The sequence below is a fragment of the Delphinus delphis genome, chromosome X, assembly GCF_949987515.2.
Source record: "Delphinus delphis chromosome X, mDelDel1.2, whole genome shotgun sequence".
Classification (NCBI taxonomy): domain Eukaryota; kingdom Metazoa; phylum Chordata; class Mammalia; order Artiodactyla; family Delphinidae; genus Delphinus; species Delphinus delphis.
In genome coordinates, this window is record NC_082704.1 from 25,900,753 (window position 1) to 25,917,164 (window position 16,412).

Genomic DNA, 16,412 nt, shown 5'->3' on the forward strand with positions numbered 1-16,412 from the left:
ATAAAGATATAGAAGCTCAAAGAGATGAATTGACTCACCCAAGGTCATGCTGCCAGTAAGTGGTATCTCATACCCAACTCTTCTGACTGCCCATCCAATGTTCTTTCCATCATCCTCTTTTGTCTCTTCTTCTGGAACTTAGAATTTCACTGAACATTAAAGTTAGGCAGTTTACAGCTGAGGGAGAAGGGAGAGAGTTGCTTCATTAAGAATGGGGGGGCAACTTCTGAGTGCTCAACTCAGTTGTGGGTTCTTCAGGACATAGCTGTTGCCTAGGCTTATTGATGGTGGGGCAGTCAAATGACCTTGTTTTGCTAAAGGCAGTGCCTAATACTGTAGTGTATGTCAGTCCCTCTTAGAGGAAGTCACTTGCTCATGACTCAGTTTCACCCATGACAGAACACATTCATTGCTAAGTGTTCTCACTTTCAGGAATTAATCACATTAAAGCAAAAGACAGTGGGGGCTAGATATTAATATTTGAGCAGGGGCGGGTGTTAGGGTGAGGAGTCACAGGTCCCACTTAAGAACCAGTAAAAGTTATAAACTTCCCCAGAAAAATACACATACAGAAACCTTGCATGTAATTTTTGGGGATTCACAGACACCCCCCGACCCCAAGTTCATCCATTGGAACCAGATTAAGATCTCCTGGACTAGGTGATTTTGAAGCTCTATTTTAGTGTTGCTCAAAATGTAGTCTGGGGACCATAGGAATCAGAATTACTTGGGGTTCCTGTTAAAAAAATAAAAACAGATTCCTAGGACTGCCAAAGATCTACTGTTTCAGAATCTCTGGGGAATGAGGTTGAGGAGTTAATATGTTATTAAAAATCCCCATATAATTCTTTTGGAAACTAATATTTGAGAATCAGTGCTTTATCCCAACTTGAGATTTTTATAGTTTTTGAATGCTTTCGTTTGTTGAATATTTCAGGTTTCATCCGTCCAACTGTCAACTATACCAAGTAGTATGTTTAGTATGAATTCTAATTAAAGAATATTTACATGTGTATAGGCAGAGGAAAAACAACCTGAAGGATGGACAGATAGATAGATAACAGTGTCTTTCTGTGTAGTAGGAACATGGATGATCTTTGTTTTTTTCCCTTTGTCCTTCTATTTTATTTCTTTCTTTCTCATTTTCTTTCTTTCTATATTTAAATAAGACTCTTCCTCTTTCTGAGTTCAGTTTCCCCATCTGAAAAACAGGGTGTTGTAACTAGGTGAACTTCAAGGCCAAGCCCTACTCTGGCGTTCAGTGACTCTGTATCACCCTCTAGCTCCCTTGTCCTTTTAATGACATGAACTGCATGGGCATCAGTGTTTGGAGAATAATCATGTATTATTTTTGTAGGTATTCCGTTGCGATGCCTAGCAACCATTTTTACTCCAGCAAAAGTATTCTCTCCTTCCTCAAGGAGTCGGAACTGAAATAATCTCTGCCATCTAGCCCCCCTGCCCCCCCAAAAAAGTTCGTTTCTCTTTAGCCTTAGAAACGGCCGTCCGCACCCATCTCCTAGGAGCGCAAGAATGAGTGTGAACCAAAAAGCCAGGGCGTGGTCACCCCGCCCACCGGGCCATGCATCACCACCCCTCTGGCCGCCTTCAAGCGCGGTGACTGGCTGAAGGCAAGAAAGAGTCCCGCCCCTGGTCTTATGACCGGTGCTGAAGCGCCGAGTCCTGGGTTTTGCAGCGTTGTGGTCGGTGGTCAGCGGCGCTCTTGACCCGGTTCCGCGAGGCTTTTCTCTGCTGTCGCTGCACTTCTCGCCGCAGCAGCCTGCCCTGCGGGATCATGGTGTGCTTCCGCCTCGCCCCGGTTCCGGGATCCGGGCTCCTTCTGCTCTGCCTCGTCCTGGGTGAGTTGTCGGGCCCTCCTGCTTAGTCCCTGAGCCTGGGCCCGGGGCGCCCAGTTCAGAGGCCACAACCTGAAAGACTGGTCCGGGGAGAGGGGGTTGAGAAGCTGAACGACTGACACTGGGCCTCGGCGCTTGGCCCGAGGTGACGAGCGATGACCTAGAGAAGGCCCGACCGAGGGATGGCAGGGGAGAAGGGCCCATAACGGGGCAAGTAAGGGGGGGGGGGTGGACGCCGAGGGAGTAGGTAGGGAAGAGAGAGGAGTGGAGCACCTCGGGTTAGAAAGAGTAACTTGGGGGAGATACTAAGGAGTGATGAGCATAGGAGGGCGGTACGTGCAGATTCTGGGTGTCATAGACATTTAGAATCTTGGTCCTAGTATCAGGCAAGAGTTTTGAAGATGGTGGAAAACTGTGGGGCGGGAGAGAAAACTGAGGGAAGAGACTGCCTGCGTGGAGAAAAGCTTGGGGTAAGTGGGGGGAACAGATACGAGTAGATTCTGAGAGGCAGTGAGAGGCTTGGGTGGTGGGGGGTAGGAATTTGACGCTGTGGAGGAAGGGTGATTAAAGAGGTGAAGAATGATGATGGATTGGAGTTTGGTACTTGGGGTTTTGATGGGGAAGGGATCTAAGGTGGCTGGGGCCGTTTCCAGGGGAGAAAACTTGGACCCAACCTCTGGAGACTAAAAGGGATGAGTAGGAACTTTGGTGGGGAGTGGATATCTGACGTGGAGGTGCTGAAGACATCGTGGGGTTTTTTTCTTCTTCCTTTTTTTTTTTTTTTTTTACCAGTTTTGTTACTTCCTCCCAGCTAGACCCTGACAAAAATGTCCCCAGATGTTGAGGTTTTAGAGGGATGCTATATCTGAGTCTTGTATACTGCCTCTTTGCCTTCAGAAGCTACATTTCTTCTTCCCTCTCACACAACTGGCCTATTACCTCGTTTTCGGAGGAGGAGGAGGGTAGGTAATTTCCTAAGGATTGGGTTGTTACCAGGTCTTAAGAATGACTGGCTGAATGTTGGCTGATGGTGCTATGATGCACCCCACCCCCAAGCATTGGGTCCCTGAGGCCTTTTAATGCCTGAAAGGTGAACTTTGACCAGAATATCTCTTCCTGAACTGATAAATCCTGTGCTTGTTGCTACCACTGACTCTTGCTGTTTGTGACCTAATAAAAGATCAGAAGGAATAGATCCAGATGGGAGTAGAGAGGAAGTAGATATATTAGGGGCTTGAGAAGGCAGTGAGAGGTGCACATTTTGTAATTCACATTTCAGTAGAATAAAATCAACACCCTGGAATGGTGGATTCTCAACCAGGGGACATTTGGCAATATCTGGAGACATTTTTGGTTGTCACAATTGGGGATTGCTTTTGGCATCTAGTGGGAAGAGGCCAGGGGTGCTTCTAAACATCCCACAATGCACAGGACAGCACTCCCCCACTCCCGTCAAAGTATTATCCACCTCAAAACGTCAGTAGTGCCAAAAGATGAGAAATCTCGCTCCAGATCCATGGCGTTGGAAGGGGTCTTGATGATCTAATCTAGTGATTCTCAAGGATCTTTCCGGGGGAGGGGGTTCTGTCAGATCAAAACTATTTCTAGAATAATATTAAGACATTTGTCTTTTTCACTTTCATCCTCTCATCAGTACAGTGGAGTTTTCCAGAGGCTATAGAATGAATGTGTGATGACATCACCACTCTCATGGGTCTGATGTGTTTTATTCACTTCTTAGTTTTAATTTCTAGTACAGCAAATACCAATAGATGTAACTCACATAAACCAAAGCTCTTTGAGTTCTTCAGTAGATAGAGTAAAGGGGTCCTGATGCCAAAAGAGGGTCCAGCTGTGCACACAGTGCAGGAAACTCTTCTGTAGCCCTTCTTGAAAATGGGCCACAGAGGCTTTGCTCAAACACAGTTCGAAGCCTTAACTCCCCTGTGAAGTACTCAGTGAGGGCCAAGCGACCCTAAGAGAGGATTGTTTACAACGAAAAGCACCTTATCACTGACTAGAACACATCTGACCAAGGCATCTGGTAATCAGTAGTTCACTGCCAATTGGATCTGCACAAACAACACTGTTATTGTTTAGAGAAAGTGAAAAAAAATAATCATTGTCTTGTTGGCTTTCATGTCATTAAATTTTTTTTTAATGAAAGCTTTTTTTTGTTTTGTTTTTACAAAAGCAGTGCTTGCTCATTGCAGAAAATAAACAGGCAAAAAGAAGCACATAAAAGAACCCATCAGCTCATCTGATAGTTTGCCATTTATTGATTGGGACTAACTAGATTCATTCTCTTGGAAGATTTCCAAGATTGATTCCCTCCACTTTCAAGTTCAGAACAGGGTTTGGAGAAGTAAAAGTTAATAATGTAGGTAGGTCAGATTTTTCAGAGGTACCGGGATGAAATGGAAACTCCCTTTTCTCTACAGCTGCTTGTGCTCCCAGCTATTGGTTCAATGTGGAGCTCAAAACTCCTTCCATGTGTTCTTTTTTTTCTTAAGAATTTAGCAATTCTTCAGTTGCGTGGTGGGTTTTGCATGTTACTTTTATATATCAAAATGGATACCAAGAATAGTTTTTTGAAAAGTCAAGAAATATTTGTAAAGTACCTGCTATGAATTTCATGCTGTTCCTGACTACTGCAGAGGGTACCAACGAAGGAGGATCTGTTCTGAATTTATGGTCTCATTCGCTTCCAGCTGGGCCGTTTTCACTTTGTAACTTTATAACACTATCCCAGCTGCAGCAGGTAGCTTTTAAAAATAGTTGCTCTAGAGTAAATATAGAAAAGAATTCTCAGAGCTTATGTATTTGTCTTTTTCACAGAGATTGTTATGCTGGTATTTATTTGAATGAATTATAACTGACTAGAGACCTTTAAGAAGAAAAGCTGTATAGAGGCATTACAAAGAGAGTAGTGGATGAAAAACTTTTCGTAGCATCACTGCTTATGTTCCCTTTGTGACATAGATTTCAGATTTCTGTGGTTATTGATTGCTGTAACTAGTCTGACGTCTGGTTTTTATAGGGTTGAGGCTTTTCTGGGTGGGAAAAAAACCTGATATAAGTGTCCTGAGTGTGTACTTCACTGGTAGGAGTCCCTCCTTTCCACAGTTGTTTAAGGAATGACTTTTGTGTACCAGCCACTAGGTGAAAGGGATAGATAGAGCAGTGGAGAAGACAGATCAGGTTCCTGCTCTCACGGAGCTTACATTTTAGTGGGGGAAGACAGCCCAACAGGTAAATAATAGAATTTCAGTGATAAGCACTGTGAAGAAAATGAGGCAGGTAATGAGGAAGAAGAGCAGACGATAGGGAGTGGGTGGTGGGGTTGACCCTCCTTGACATTTTGTGGTCAGAAGGCCTTCACTGTTGGCTGACATTTGAGCAGAGACCTGAGTGTTGGAAGGAGGCCAGCCAGGTGACTTATTTGGAGGAATAGGAGTAAATCTTGTCTTTCCCAAACTCTTAGGTTATTAGGCTAGCCTATTTTCCACTTTTTTTCCCCCAGTAATAGTCAAGTCTCCCCTGTGGTCTTAGTCTCTGAGAGTGGAGACTGTCTTCTGTACTGTTACTTCCCATTGCCTCCCTAGCACAGGGCCAGGTGGCACATGGTTACCTCTCAGTAAATTTTTGTTGAGGGTCTTCATTGGTGGGCACTGGGGATATGACGGTGAACTAGACCAACTCAGTCTCCTTTTTCTTCTGTGAACCTTAAATTAGGTCTTGCAAGATATTTTGTGTGTGTTTTCCGTTGGAGAACTTCAAGATCAGTGCTAAGCAGTACAGATAGCAACTTATTAAACTATAATCCCATACAATAATGCTAGTATCTTACCTGTACCCCTTCACATACACCTACATAGTAGTGGAGGTTCACCTGGGGAGCTAGGAAGTCCTAGGTGAAAAGGAGAATAAGGTTTCCACAAAGAACCAATCTCTATCTTTTGGAGGTGATCAAAAAGCAAGAAAGTAAGCACTGAGATTTTTCTGTAGCCTTACCACTGACAACTTTGATTTCAAGTTTCTGCTGAAATTATTCTAGCTTTAATAAAGATACTTGAAAGGACAGGCTTATTATTCATCCATTAGTCGTTGGTTATCACATCTGATAGGATTTATAGATATTCACATCTGACTTCAGTGCTCCATGGTGCAGGAAGACTGCTCTTCCTCCTGTAGTGACAAAAGCATTCCAATCATAATTTCAGATTAAAATGATCAGAGATCCCATCAGATCCAAAAGTGTACTTTATAAGTACTTGTTGGTATCCTGCTGTGCATTGCAAAAGAATTCTGGAGGTCTGCCAAACAGCACTCAGCAATAAGCCCTTTCCATTAGTTGAATGGTGTTGAGTCTTATTTCCTTACCCACTCTCTGACCTTAAAAAAATTATTTCATAGCTTAAAATCTATTATTACTTTTAGTTTTTAAGAGATTTACCAGAAATCCAGAGTATCAGAAACCGAAACGGTAATCGTACTTATATTAGGAATTGAGGAACAGTCAATTTGACTTAACAGACCTATGAGTTGAAAAGAAAGAGTAAATAGATATTGTTGCCTATGTCCTGATTTTTTTTTTTTTTTGGCTTGTTTTGTTTTTAAGACCCTTGGCTCAACCTCATTCTGAATTGATGAGTTTGAGGACAAGAGTCCATAACTAAGTATGATGAAAGTAGACATACCTAAAATTAGGGAAGGATCCCTTTAGGTGCTGTGTTTACTAGAAGGGAAACTTTTTTTTTTTTGCGGTACGCGGGCCTCTCCCTGCTGTGGCATCTCCCATCGTGGAGCACAGGCTCCGGACGCCCAGGCCCAGCGTCCATGGCTCACGGGCCCAGCTGCTCCGCGGCATGTGGGATCCTCCCGGACCGGGGCACGAACCCGTGTCCCCTGCATCGGCAGGCGGACTCTCAACCACTGCGCCACCAGGGAAGCCCCTAGAAGGGAAACTTTTAAGCTGGAATCTCTAACTTGCTTGGCAAAGTTCTCTTAGCTCTGAAGGGCTTTCATGCTTTCAAAGAATGTATTGGAGAAGTGAAGTACACACTACAATTCTTAGCAAGGTTAACTTGCCCAGAGTCTCACAGCTAGTAAATTGGACTGCCTGATTTGAATTCTAGCTCTTCAATGCCAGTGATGGGACTCCTAATCGTCCCATTATATTGCCTCTTAGATCATTGTTTTTTATTGGTTTTGTTTTACCACTAGTGTTATGTTCCCACCCCACCCCCATATTATTTACAAATGTATGTTTTTCAACTACACTTTGGGTCAAATAGACTTATAAAAACCTAGCCACTTTTTGCAGTGTGCCATGCTTGGAGAACAGAGTTTGTTCTGAGTTCTAAAAGAACCTATAAATGATCTCTTTGGAAACAAGATTAAGAGGATATTTGAATTTGAGAAAGTTGATTTTGCCTTTTTCTTCTCTTTGGAGAATAAACTGTCAGCTCTATAATTACACACTCTAGGATATATTCAGCTGTGGTTTTTTAATGTCAAAGCCTTTTAGACAAAAATGGTTTGGCTATTCGAAACTCAAACACTTCAATAAGGATGGAAATGGCTTGCTGAAGATTTTTTTACCAAAGTGTAAATGTTTCAACTATAAACTTAACTTCTGGGAAAAGGATTATTCCTAGCTTGAAATCCATGTCAAAATTTATTGCGAAAAATGGACATGGGGGTTGAGGGAGTACCCAGAAGCCTGATAGGTTGGGTTCATGATTTGGAAGAGCTAAAGGCTCTTCCTGTAATTAGATTAAGCTGTGTTCTGGGTCGTTATTGCATGGTATTTTCACCTTGATCTAATCAATCAGTATTTATTGAGAATCTAATACGTATTCTGCACTGCTAGGAATGATAGGAGATAGAGGGAAGTAATAAACATGGTCTCCCCCACCATGACACTTGTGATGGATGACATTCATATAAAAGACACACGCCTGGGGGCTGTGGCATAGATAAGATCATCTGTTTAAGGGAGCATATTGAAATTCAAATGAGTGGCAGAGACCTTATGAAAAGGGAATCTTGAATCTATCCATGTATATCATTCATTCATGGACTTTGTTACTTTTTTATTAGTTAACAAATTACTTGCTGTATACTATAACTTACCATGGCACATCAGTTTGTTGCGAAGTAACAGTTGAAAACTGTTGTTTTGGAGCTTATGACTGTAGGGGAGACAGGATTTACAGGCATAAAATAAATGAATAATTCATGATAGTGTAAAATACACTCAGGTGTGGGGCTATGCACTATGACTGCTCCTTGAGGGCTTTTGTAGTCAAGGAAATCTTTATGGAGAAAATGGCTGCTGAAAAGTGGACAGCATATCAGTTTGGGTTCTTAATTGTAAGAAACAAATAAAATCTCACTGTTTTTTTTTAAGCAGAAAAGGAATTTATTAAAAAGATATTGGGACATGTGCAAACCCTCTGACCCTGCAATTTCATTCCTAGACACATACCCAATAGACACACATACACCTGTGTTCACCTGTGTTCACCGATGTGTCCATTTGTAATAGAACCAAACTGGAAACTATCCAAATGCCCATCAGCAGTAGCATAGACAAGTAGTGAAAGAAGGCTATACACAGAGAGAAATGACAAACTGCAGTTACACACAACAGCATGGGTGAATCTCACAGACATAATATTGAGTGAAAGAAGCCAGATACAAAAGAGAGCATAGTGAATGATTTCATTTACACCAAGTTGAAAAACAGGCAAAAGTAAACTATACTGTTAGAAGACAGGATGGCAGCTGCCCTTGGGAGGGAAATCGTAACTGGAAGGGGGAACCGGGGGACTTTGAGGAGTACTTGGAATGTTCCTGACACAATGTTTCCTGACACAGGCGGGTTCAGTTTGTGAAAATTCTTTGAGCTGTATACTTTGTGCACTTTAAATCCCTTCCGAATGTATGCTGTGTACTTTTCTGTATGTAACACATCAGTAAATTTTTACTTTATAAAAAAATGTTCATTAGGTAACTCAGAATTACTGGAGCTCTTGACTATATACCCCAAAGCCTAGTTCAGTACCCTAACACATGCCACTGAACTGCACTGCCATCACCAAGCATTAACCTGCAGCTTGCACTGCTGGCCACTGCCATTAGCTGTTCTGGCCTTGTTGCCTGGGACCCTGATCCTGCTGTAGCTACTTCCATCTGAGTGTGATAGTTCCCTTCTTGGCTGCATTTCACCGCCCTCTTATTCAGAATCTGGGGTGGATGCCTTTGCTGGGTGGAGCCTAGTATAAGTAAGTGCCATCCTTACCACAAGGGAGGCTGGGAAAGCAAGTATCTAACATTTTCAGCTGTTGTAGTGGGTGGGGATATTTGCCAGAAATTGTAACAAAAAGGCAGGGTGGCAGGTGTTTCAGATTTTGGGACCGCGAGAAAGAGTGAAATCCCTCCTGAGGTGAACAAGTAGATTTCAAATGTTAGGAGCAGTAGAAGCCTGGGAGGTTGACTAGAGCATGGCGAATGGGACCAGTGGAACAAGTTCAGGCAAATTAAAGGGTGTGTTCTGGGAACATGGCTTGAGAGAAGTTGAACGAATAGGTTGGGACAAGATTAAAGATTACTTTGAAAGTCAGGCAGAGGAATTTAAATTTAATGTGGGAATTTTGGAGCCAGTAAAAGGTTTTGATCAAGAAAGTATCCTGAGAGAAGAGGTATTTAATTTAAAAAAAAGTTTTTATTTTATTTATTTTTGGCTATGTTGGGTCTTCGTTGCTATGCGCAGGCTTTCTCTAGTTGTGGTTCGTTGCGATGCTCAGGCTTCTCATTGCAGTGGCCTCTCTTGTTGTGGAGCACAGGCTCCAGGCACGCAGATCTCAGTAGTTGTGGCTCGTGGGCTCTAGAGCACAGGCTCAGTAGTTGTGGCGCATGGGCTTAGTTGCTTCGTGGCATGTGGGATCTTCCCGGACTAGGGCTCGAACCCCTGTCCCCTGCATTGGCAGGCGGATTCTTAACCACTGCGCCACCAGGGAAGCCCCAGGAAGAGGTATTTAAGGACCATTAATCTGACAGCAGTTCTAGGGGTAGCTAGGAGGTATCTATAGTAAGTTAGGGGTGTGGTGGTGGAGTTGGAATAGAAATAAAAGGCAAGGGGCCTTCCCTGGTGGCGCAGTGGTTGAGAGTCCGCCTGCCGATGCAGGGGACACGGGTTCGTGCCCTGGTCTGGGAAGATCCCACATGCCGCGGAGCGGCTGGGCCCATGAGCCATGGCCGCTGAGCCTGCGCGTCCGGGGCCTGTGCTCCGCGACAGGAGAGACCACAGCAGTGAGAGGCCCGCGTACCGCAAAAAAAAAAAAAAAAAAGAAATAAAAGGCAAGGGATTGGATTTCAGAGGGGATTTGAAGGGAAAAAAATCAATAGGACTTAACAAAGAGAATGAAGTAGAAGCTAATTCCCAAAACCTTTTGAGCCTGAGTGTCGGGACAAGGTCCTGCCTTTCCTTTCAAGCCAGTGAGGCTGAGAAGGCGGGCTCCAATTGGAGGAAGTCGAAGAGTAGATTTTCATTGTGGAATTGTTGAGTTTGAGGTGATAGGCATTGAGTAAAAGTGGCTCCTGCGCAGCTGGAGATGTAGACTGGGATGCCAAGGAAGCCCTGTGAAGGCATAGCTCTCACAGCGACAAGGACTATGAAGGCATGAGAACAGAATGTTTTGGACCCTCAGAGCATTTCTCAGTTCTCATTTATGGGTTGGCAGATAGGCTGTTTTGATATTAATGTAGTGGCAAATGTGAACCACAACCTGTGCCTTCTGCTCCATAGCGTGGAGTTCTCCACCCCAGCACACGTTGATACTAATCATTGTTTTACACTGTTTTGTTTGTTACTCTAATATCTTTGGAAAGAAAATGATTAATACGTGCCAGGCTTTTCTTGGTTGTTTCTGATAGTTTTGAATGCTTTGAATATTCACAAGGAGAATATGTTAAAACGAGGGACTTTAAACAAGACCAAGAGAGATTGTGTATGGAAAGCAGGCCTCCAGGTGATTAGAAGAATTCTAAGCTGCAGTTCTCAACACCACTGCAGGGTAGCCTTGGATCAGTGATGCCAGCTCCATTCCAGATTGTTCTGAGAAAAGAAAGCCTGTAAAACCTACTTGGGCCTCACAAGGTCTTATTGGGGCCTTAGCCAATACATTTAGGCATTGTCAGCAACCACAAGCTTTAGCATATCAGATTCAGGCTTGGTGAGGCAGCCCGGTCTCCAGAGCATGCAGAGCATGACGGGAGCTTTGTGTACAGCTTGAAAGCTGTTGCTGAGGCATGCCTTCTTGGTATTCCTCTTAGGACTTTATTCTCTGTAGTCTATAGCATGTCCCCACTTGTAGGTGACGCTGGTGTGCTCAGGTATCATTCAAGGCTATGCAGCTATCTTAACAGGAAACAGCTCACCCCTTGGGTATATGTGTGAGACAGTGAAGAAAATCCTTAGATGATGGCCCATCATTTCTGCTGCTGGTAAGTGTGCTGGCGTATCGTATTTTGAGTCCTTGGGCTCTTCAGTGCAATAGGTAATGTCCCCATGTTTAACCTAGTGTAGAAGATCAGAGTCAAGTTAGCTGAAAAGTCCCAAGGCTCTTTTGTCCCTGAAAGGTTTCTCTGCTAAAAGAGAGGTAGCAGGTTGAGAATGTAGGAAGGGACTTTAAGTCCGTGTCAAAAGATTTTTTTTTAATTAATCAATTAATTTATTTACTTATTAGTTTTGGCTGTGTTGAGTCTTCATTGCTGCGCGCGGGCTTTCTCTAGTTGCGGCGAGAGGGGGCGGGGCTACTCTTCCTTGTGGTGCATGGGCTTCTTATTGCGGTGGCTTCTCCTGTTGCGGAGCACGGGCTCAGTAGTTGTGGTTTGCCGGCTCTAGAGCGCAGGCTCAGTAGTTGTGGCGCACAGGCATAGTTGCTCCGTGGCATGTGGGATCTTCCTGGACCAGGGCTCAAACCCATGTCCCCTGCATTGGCAGGTGGATTTCTGAACCACTGCGCCACCAGGGAAGTCCCATGTCAAAAGATTAATTAGGCTTTCTAATCAATTGGATTTTATTATGAAACAAAAATGATGAACGCTGCATTTATAAAAATTAACCTTTTGCTTATGGATCTAACAACCTTTGCAGTACTGTTCCTTTGGTCATATGGTACACACGCTTAGCCCTGGCCCACATCATCATTTTTTCACGTTGGAATAAAATAGTTTGCCAAGACTTCTAAGTGTCATAGGTCACATAGCTTGTGACAGGATTTAAAGCAGCAAGACCACAGAAATCAGATCTATCATTATTTATGTAGAGAAAGTTCCACCAGCTGATTTGAGAAAAGCAGGAGTTTAACACCCCTCCCACGCTTCCCCTTCACCTCATTTACCTTAAAAAACAAAAGTCCTAACAAGTAAACTATAATTGCCCAAAACAAAACTAGCAAAGCACAGAGTGTGGAAACGATTATTAGGAGGTAAAAGGCAAACGTCACCAGTCTGTGCCATTACCTGAGCATCCTATGTTGAGTAAACTTTTTGGGGAAGGGGTATTGCTAACTTTATCAACAGGATTTCGATAAAAAGATAATCACCAAGTTACCATATATATTAAAAATACTTTGTTTCATTTTGGAGCTGGTTGAACTTCAGTGCTGGATAGAGCTTGTTTTTATTTTATGTATGTTTTTGTAGTCCAATTTAAAAATCTTACTCTTTTTAATCTAGGAGCTGTCTCGTCTTATGCATTGGAACTTAATTTGAGAGATTCAGAAAACGCCACTTGCCTTTATGCAAAATGGCAGATGAATTTCACAATACGCTATGAGACCACAGACAAACATAATGTAAGTATTTTTATTTGTCTTTGAGTTTTATAGTAGGAATTTACTTCTACTCTTTTTTTAGCCTTTGTATTCATTTATACAAATAAGATTTCATATGTTAACTGACTTAACGTGTAAATTCTGTGGAGCTATTTTAGCATGTACACTTGAAGGTATTCTATTTAGTGTTGGAATGAATATTTTTTATTTTATTTATTTATTTAGGAATGAATATTTTAATTCATCAGTTCTTCAGAGGTTTTTTGGAGTTGGTTAAGGGCAAATAATCTGAAGACTGTATGGTGTTTCTGTATGGTCTAACTACTTCTATCGTGTTTGTAACATGTACTAACATCAAAGCTTGTCCTTTTTTTAATAGCTTGCTATTAAAGTCTCCTTTGGGGGGGTGGGGTATCCTCTCAATCCTTTTTGCCTTCTTATTTCTTTTGGTTAAGGTCCTGCCTGCTTACAATCTGATTTTTTAAAAAAAATCAACTTAATAACAGAGGTTCAGGTCGGTTTTCCTTTTCCTTTTAGACTTGCATGGATTTGTCCAGAGGGACTGGTGTGTAGCTGAATGAGACTGGTCAGCACAGACGGGCCAGGCTGGCCACAGGGGGTGTGAAGTCAACTGCAGTGGCAACCCACTTGGAAATGCTTGTGCTCATTGCTGCCTGTTTGGGCCTAACTCCCAGATTTTTTTTTCTTTTAGAAAACTGTAACCATTTCAGACCTTGGTCCTGCAACGTACAGTGGAAGCTCTTGTGGGGATGACCAGAATGGTCCCAAAATCGCAGTGCAGTTTGGATCTGGTTTTTCCTGGATTGTGAATTTTACAGAGGAGAAGTCTTTTTATTCAATCGACAGTATCTCATTTTCCTACAACATGAATGATAACACAACATTTCCTGATGCGAAAGAAAAAGGTAACCTTAAGAATTGGATTGTGTTGTGTTCTCTTGCTCTTGATTAATAATAAAAAGAAATGTAAATAATTTAAAAGCCATCCTTATGCAAGTCTGTCCTCCTGTTTGTAATGGAAACATCATGTCTTTGTATTCCCTTGCATGGCATAGTGTTGGACACAGTAAGGATATTTGCTGTCATTGCTTGGTGCTTTACTATGTACCATGTATCAATAGTATCCTAAGTGTGTTGCCAGCAGCATCTCACTTAATCTTTAACAGCAACCCTGGGAAGTAGATGTTATCTCAATTTTACAGGTAAAGGGAATGAGGCTTGATGAGATTAGATGTCTTTCCCAAAGGTCACACAAGCTAGTAAGTGCATGAGCTGGTGTTTGAACCAAAGTGTGTTGAGCTTACAGAGTCCATGCACTTAACTACTATTATTTATTTCATTCAATAGTGGGCATTCAACAAATGTTGAATGAATGAGAAAATCCTTTACTAATAACTATTTTATTTTATTTTATTTTTTATTTTTTTCTTTTTAACATCTTTATTGGGGTATAATTGCTTTACAATGGTGTGTTAGTTTCTGCTTTATAACAAAGTGAATCGGTTATACATGTACATATGTTCCCATATCTCTTCCCTCTGGCGTCTCCCTCCCTCCCACCCTCCCTATCCCACCCCTCTAGGTGGTCACAAAGCACCGAGCTGATCTTCCTGTGCTATGCGGCTGCTTCCCACTAGCTATCTACCTTACGTTTGGTAGTGTATATATGTCTATGCCTCTCTCTCGCTTTGTCACAGCTCACCCTTCCCCCTCCCCATATCCTCAAGTCCGTTCTCCAGTAGGTCTGTGTCTTTATTCCTGTCTTACGCCTAGGTTCTTCATGACATTTTTTTCTTAAATTCCATATATATGTGTTAGCATACGGTATTTGTCTTTCTCTTTCTGACTTACTTCACTCTGTTTGACAGACTCTAGGTCTATCCACCTCATTAAAAATAGCTCAATTTCGTTTCTTTTTATGGCTGAGTAATATTCCATTGTATATATGTGCCACATCTTCTTTATCCATTCATCTGATGATGGGCACTTAGGTTGTTTCCATCTCTGGGCTATTGTAAATAGAGCTGCAACTATTTTAAATGTGTACAAGTTTAGTAACCTGAGACCAGCAGAAATAGTTCATCTTCAAATCTTTTTTACCATTTAGGTAGGATTTTGGCTGAAAAGTAAAAAAGGTAAGGGAAAAAAGTTTTTAAAAAATGTAAGATGACTGAAATCAACATTTGCTGCTATTTTGAGAGAATTTTAGGTCAAAATGAACTTGGGAAGGCATTGGGAATTAGGCCGTTGTTGTGACTACTAGAACTGAAATGTGTGTTAAAATATTTTGAAGGCATGGATAATGGAGATTTCAGTCTTTCTTTTTTTTTTTTTTTTTTTTGCATTACGCAGGCCTCTCACTGTTGTGGCCTCTCCCGTTGCGGACGCACAGGCTCAGCGGCCATGGCTCATGGGCCCAGCCGCTCCGCAGCATGTGGGATCTTCCCGGACCAGGGCACGAACCCGTGTCCCCTGCATCGGCAGGCGGACTCTCAACCACTGTGCCACCAGGGAAGCCCCCAGAGATTTCAGTCTTGTTAGGGATATAATTCTCTCCTTTCTCCCCCCTCCACTGAGATTGGGATATTAACACGGTGTTTGTAGTAGCTTAGCATTTCTCACAGATAGTATTTCATCCTGACCCCAGAAGCACAGGTAGATGGGCTTTAGTTTCCTGGACTTGGGGATGAGTGATTCATTTGGGTTTATGGGATATCAAAAGATCATACTTTAAAGATCCAGAAGTGAATGAGCTCGTGTAAAACTTGGGAGGTATCACTAACTGAGACTTGGAAATTAAATCCTAGTTTTCTTTTTACTGATATCTTCGCTTGAGAGGATAACTAAGGAAAGTTTATTATTGGGTATCTTGGTATTTAGCTTTCTGCCATATATTGTCTTTCAGAACTAGTATTAGGATTTGCCCCTGACTTTCACCGAGCTTAAAAACTAGTTGGAGAGACAAAGTGAAGTTGTTTACCCAAGTTACATGGATAAATTGGAAAGCATTGAGATCCTTGTGAATTTGTTATTGTTTGTGTTTTGGGCATGGAGGGTTCATAAATCTTTCTGACAATGTGAGGAAAGCTCTAGACCCTCTCAGAGTACAGAGTAAACTGCATATGGTACACAGTCCCTGAGCCCATCAGTGGATGCCTGTGGACAAGAGGTCCTGATGAGGAGCAGAGGTCAGCGTGCATTGAAGGAGTGAGAAAGCTTGGTGTAGAGAAGGAGGGCCTGAGCTGAAACTCGGCCTAATGGTAGATTTTGAATAAGTGGAGAATTTTGAGCAGAATATTTCCAGCAGGGGGAAGCATAGTCTGCACAGCAGTAATTGGAGAGCTGCCTGATTAAAGTAGAGGCTGTGTGTGTAGTAGAAGGAAAATCAAGTTGGCTAGGTGCAGTGAGTCTAAATTATAGGGGGCCTTGGAAGCCAAGGAAAGGCATTTATAGCTTGATGGGGTAGGCACTGGGGAACCATTTTAGGTTTTTAAGCAGGAGAATGATGTAACAAAAGCAGAGACAGTAGTTTATAAAGAATGTTCTGCAGGATTAATTGGAAGTGAGGAGACTACAGGCAGAGATTCCAGTTTAAGAGGCTGTTATAGGAATCAAGTGATGATGTAATGAGTAGCCAGACCAAGGGGGGTGGCAGTAAAAGCAGATGGGGTTTAATTTGACAGATTTG

General features: G+C 42.5%; 1 protein-coding gene across 3 annotated transcripts in view; it reads left to right on the forward strand.

Annotated features, from left to right (window-relative positions):
* Nucleotides 1–1,668: 1,668 nt before the first annotated feature.
* Nucleotides 1,669–16,412, forward strand: part of LAMP2 (lysosomal associated membrane protein 2) — a 37,848-nt gene continuing 23,104 nt past the window's right edge. For 2 of the 3 annotated variants that reach the window (XM_060002143.1, XM_060002145.2), the window contains exons 1-3: nucleotides 1,669–1,859; nucleotides 12,606–12,724; nucleotides 13,416–13,629. In XM_060002143.1, coding sequence (XP_059858126.1) covers nucleotides 1,796–1,859; nucleotides 12,606–12,724; nucleotides 13,416–13,629 — 397 coding nt within the window. In that variant the 5' untranslated portion in view covers nucleotides 1,669–1,795. The remainder of the gene's footprint in view (nucleotides 1,860–12,605; nucleotides 12,725–13,415; nucleotides 13,630–16,412) is intronic. The other variant, XM_060002144.1, reaches the window with a different exon arrangement.